Source organism: Drosophila novamexicana, unplaced genomic scaffold (genome assembly GCF_003285875.2).
Source record: "Drosophila novamexicana strain 15010-1031.04,08,12 unplaced genomic scaffold, DnovRS2.1 tig00001385-arrow-arrow-pilon, whole genome shotgun sequence".
Classification (NCBI taxonomy): domain Eukaryota; kingdom Metazoa; phylum Arthropoda; class Insecta; order Diptera; family Drosophilidae; genus Drosophila; species Drosophila novamexicana.
The window spans coordinates 870,779-873,371 of NW_020824853.1; the positions used below are offsets into that span (position 1 = coordinate 870,779).

At 49.4% G+C, this 2,593-nt stretch overlaps 1 protein-coding gene across 1 annotated transcript; it reads left to right on the forward strand.

Moving 5' to 3' along the window:
* The first annotated feature begins 261 nt into the window (after window positions 1–261).
* On the forward strand, window positions 262–2,000 carry LOC115767354 (phenylalanine--tRNA ligase alpha subunit-like). Its single transcript, XM_030711607.1, has one exon. It carries the CDS (start codon window positions 310–312, stop codon window positions 1,822–1,824), a length of 1,515 nt encoding a protein of 504 aa, XP_030567467.1. The 5' UTR covers window positions 262–309; the 3' UTR covers window positions 1,825–2,000.
* Window positions 2,001–2,593: the final 593 nt, after the last annotated feature.

The following is a 2,593-nucleotide window of genomic DNA, read 5'->3' on the forward strand; positions in this document are numbered from 1 at the left end:
AATTTTGATAAAAAAATATAGATTGTTAGCTTGTTCCAGAATATGCATAATGCTAGGTTATATGTAGATTCTTCCCTTGACATATGTTATAGCCAAATTCCGCTATGCTCAAACAATTAGGAAATTCGTCGTTTCGGCCAGTTCTGGCTATTTCAAAAAGCTCATTCATAATCTAAAACTATCGCAACGAGTAGTTATCGATAAAGTGACTAAACAGCAGCAATCGATGCTTTCTAGTTGAGCTGTAAATTCGAGTACGCCATTTTGTTTTCAATTTGAAGGCTCTGGAGATTTGCGTGATAAGTGAAAATGGCTTCCCAGATGGAGTTCGATTTAACAGAACGCATTTTGCTGCATTTGGAGAGCTGCGAAGAGGTTGACACTTTGCATTTGGCCCAACAATTTGGCATTGAACATCAGAAAATAGTGGGCGCAATGAAGAGCATTCAGGCGCATGGCGAGCTGCTAAAAGCGGAGGCACTTACGCACAAATCCCTTCAGCTGACCGACGAGGGACAGTCTGTGGCGTTGCATGGCAGCCACGAGGCCATTATCTATGCTGCGGTGCCCGACGAGGGGGGCATAGCTCAGGCGGACTTGCTGGCCTCGGGCGGCTGCAATGCCAAGCTGGGCTTCAGCAAGGCCATGTCACAAGGTTGGCTGTGGCTGGACAAAAGCGTGCAGCCGCCGCTAATCCGGCGCAGGGTGGCCAACATAGTGGACCATGTGCAGGAGCAGCTGCTGCAGCTGCAGCTGGCAGGAGGCGAGGCGCAGCTGTCGGCTCCGGATGTGACTGACTACAAAAAGCGCAAGCTCTTGCAGGAGTTAAGCATCAAAAGCTTTCGGCTCAGCAAAGGACCAGAGTTTGCCACCACGCTGACTAAGTTGGAAACGGACCTCACCATGGACATGCTGGCCACCGGTCAGTGGCAGCAGCTCAAGTTCAAGGCCTACAATTTCGATGCACTGGGCGCATCGCCAATGCGTGGACAGCTGCATCCGTTGCTCAAGGTGCGCACCGAGTTTCGTCAAATCTTTCTCGAGATGGGCTTCTCGGAGATGGCCACCAACAACTATGTGGAGGCATCGTTCTGGAATTTCGATGCACTCTTCCAGCCGCAACAGCATCCGGCACGCGATGCCCACGATACGTTCTTCATCAAACAGCCGGCCCAGTGTGGCGAACTGCCCGAGGATTATGTGCGGCGCGTGCAGACCGTGCATTCGGTGGGTGGCTATGGCTCGCTGGGCTACGGCTATGAGTGGCAACTGGCTGAGGCGCAAAAGAATCTATTGCGCACCCACACAACAGCCGTGAGTGCACGCATTCTGTTCCAGCTGGCCAACCGTGCGGGCGGCTTTAAGCCCGCCAAGTACTTTAGCATTGACAAGGTATTTCGGAACGAAACGCTGGACGCAACGCACCTCGCCGAGTTCCATCAGGTTGAGGGTGTTATCGCTGACGTTGGCCTGACCCTCGGCGATCTAATTGGCACTCTGCATGAATTTTTTTGCAAATTGGGCATAACCCGGCTGGAGTTCAAGCCAGCATATAATCCGTACACGGAGCCCAGCATGGAGATATTCTGCTATCATCCCGGCCTGGCCAAATGGATTGAGGTGGGCAACTCGGGCGTCTTTCGACCGGAGCTGCTGTTGCCCATGGGCCTGCCGAAGGATGTGAATGTTATTGCTTGGGGCCTCTCGCTCGAGCGGCCCACAATGATCAAGTATGGCATTAATAATATACGGGATCTGGTTGGACCCAAGGTAGATCTGAAAATGGTTGAAGATGGGCCCATTTGCCGCTTGGATCACGTTTAATGAGCACTGCATTTTGATTTCGCTTTCTGTCAACGACAAATTAAAAGGCTCGTTTTGCAACACTGCTCGACCAATCGGATGCGTTGATCACACTAAAAACATGAACAAAGCAACTGTCAAAAACGAAGTTTTCTTTCTCGATTTTCTTTCATCTTTTCTTTCGAGCTATTTGAACAAAAGTGTAATTAAAATAAGAGCAACTATCGACTTTCCTCTGTTTGATGCCGTTGCCCAACTTATCGATTTTTGACTGCGTGTAATTGCCTTAAGTACCATCCCTATGCTCTATTGTTTTCGGATTATTTGTGCAGCTGCGCTCCGTGGTGGGCACATAAAAGAAAAGCCCCACTAAAGCCGACCAGAAAGGCTCAAAAACTTTGCCAACATTTTGTAGGCTCTTAAAAAAAATACAAAAATTGGAGTAAAATGCTGAAGGCAAAATATAGCAACAACAAATTGAAAATGGCACACGAAAATTACTTAATCCGACTTAAGAAGTATTTTCGTGTGTCACAGAATGTTCTGCCCGCCGCGCTGGGTTGTCAAGGTGGTGAAGGGTGTCGAGTGCCGGTGCCGTATGCCGGGTACTGGGTGCCTGTCGTGGGCCATGTCGTGCCGTGCCGTGCCGTGCCGTGCCAGGGTAGCTAGGGGTATATGGCACGTAAATGCCTGCACGTTCTTGCCGCCTTTGATCTAAATTACCAAACATTTTCAGGTATTTCAACTTTGAATGCTAGCCGGAACCCCAAGACAACAAAATGAAAAAAAA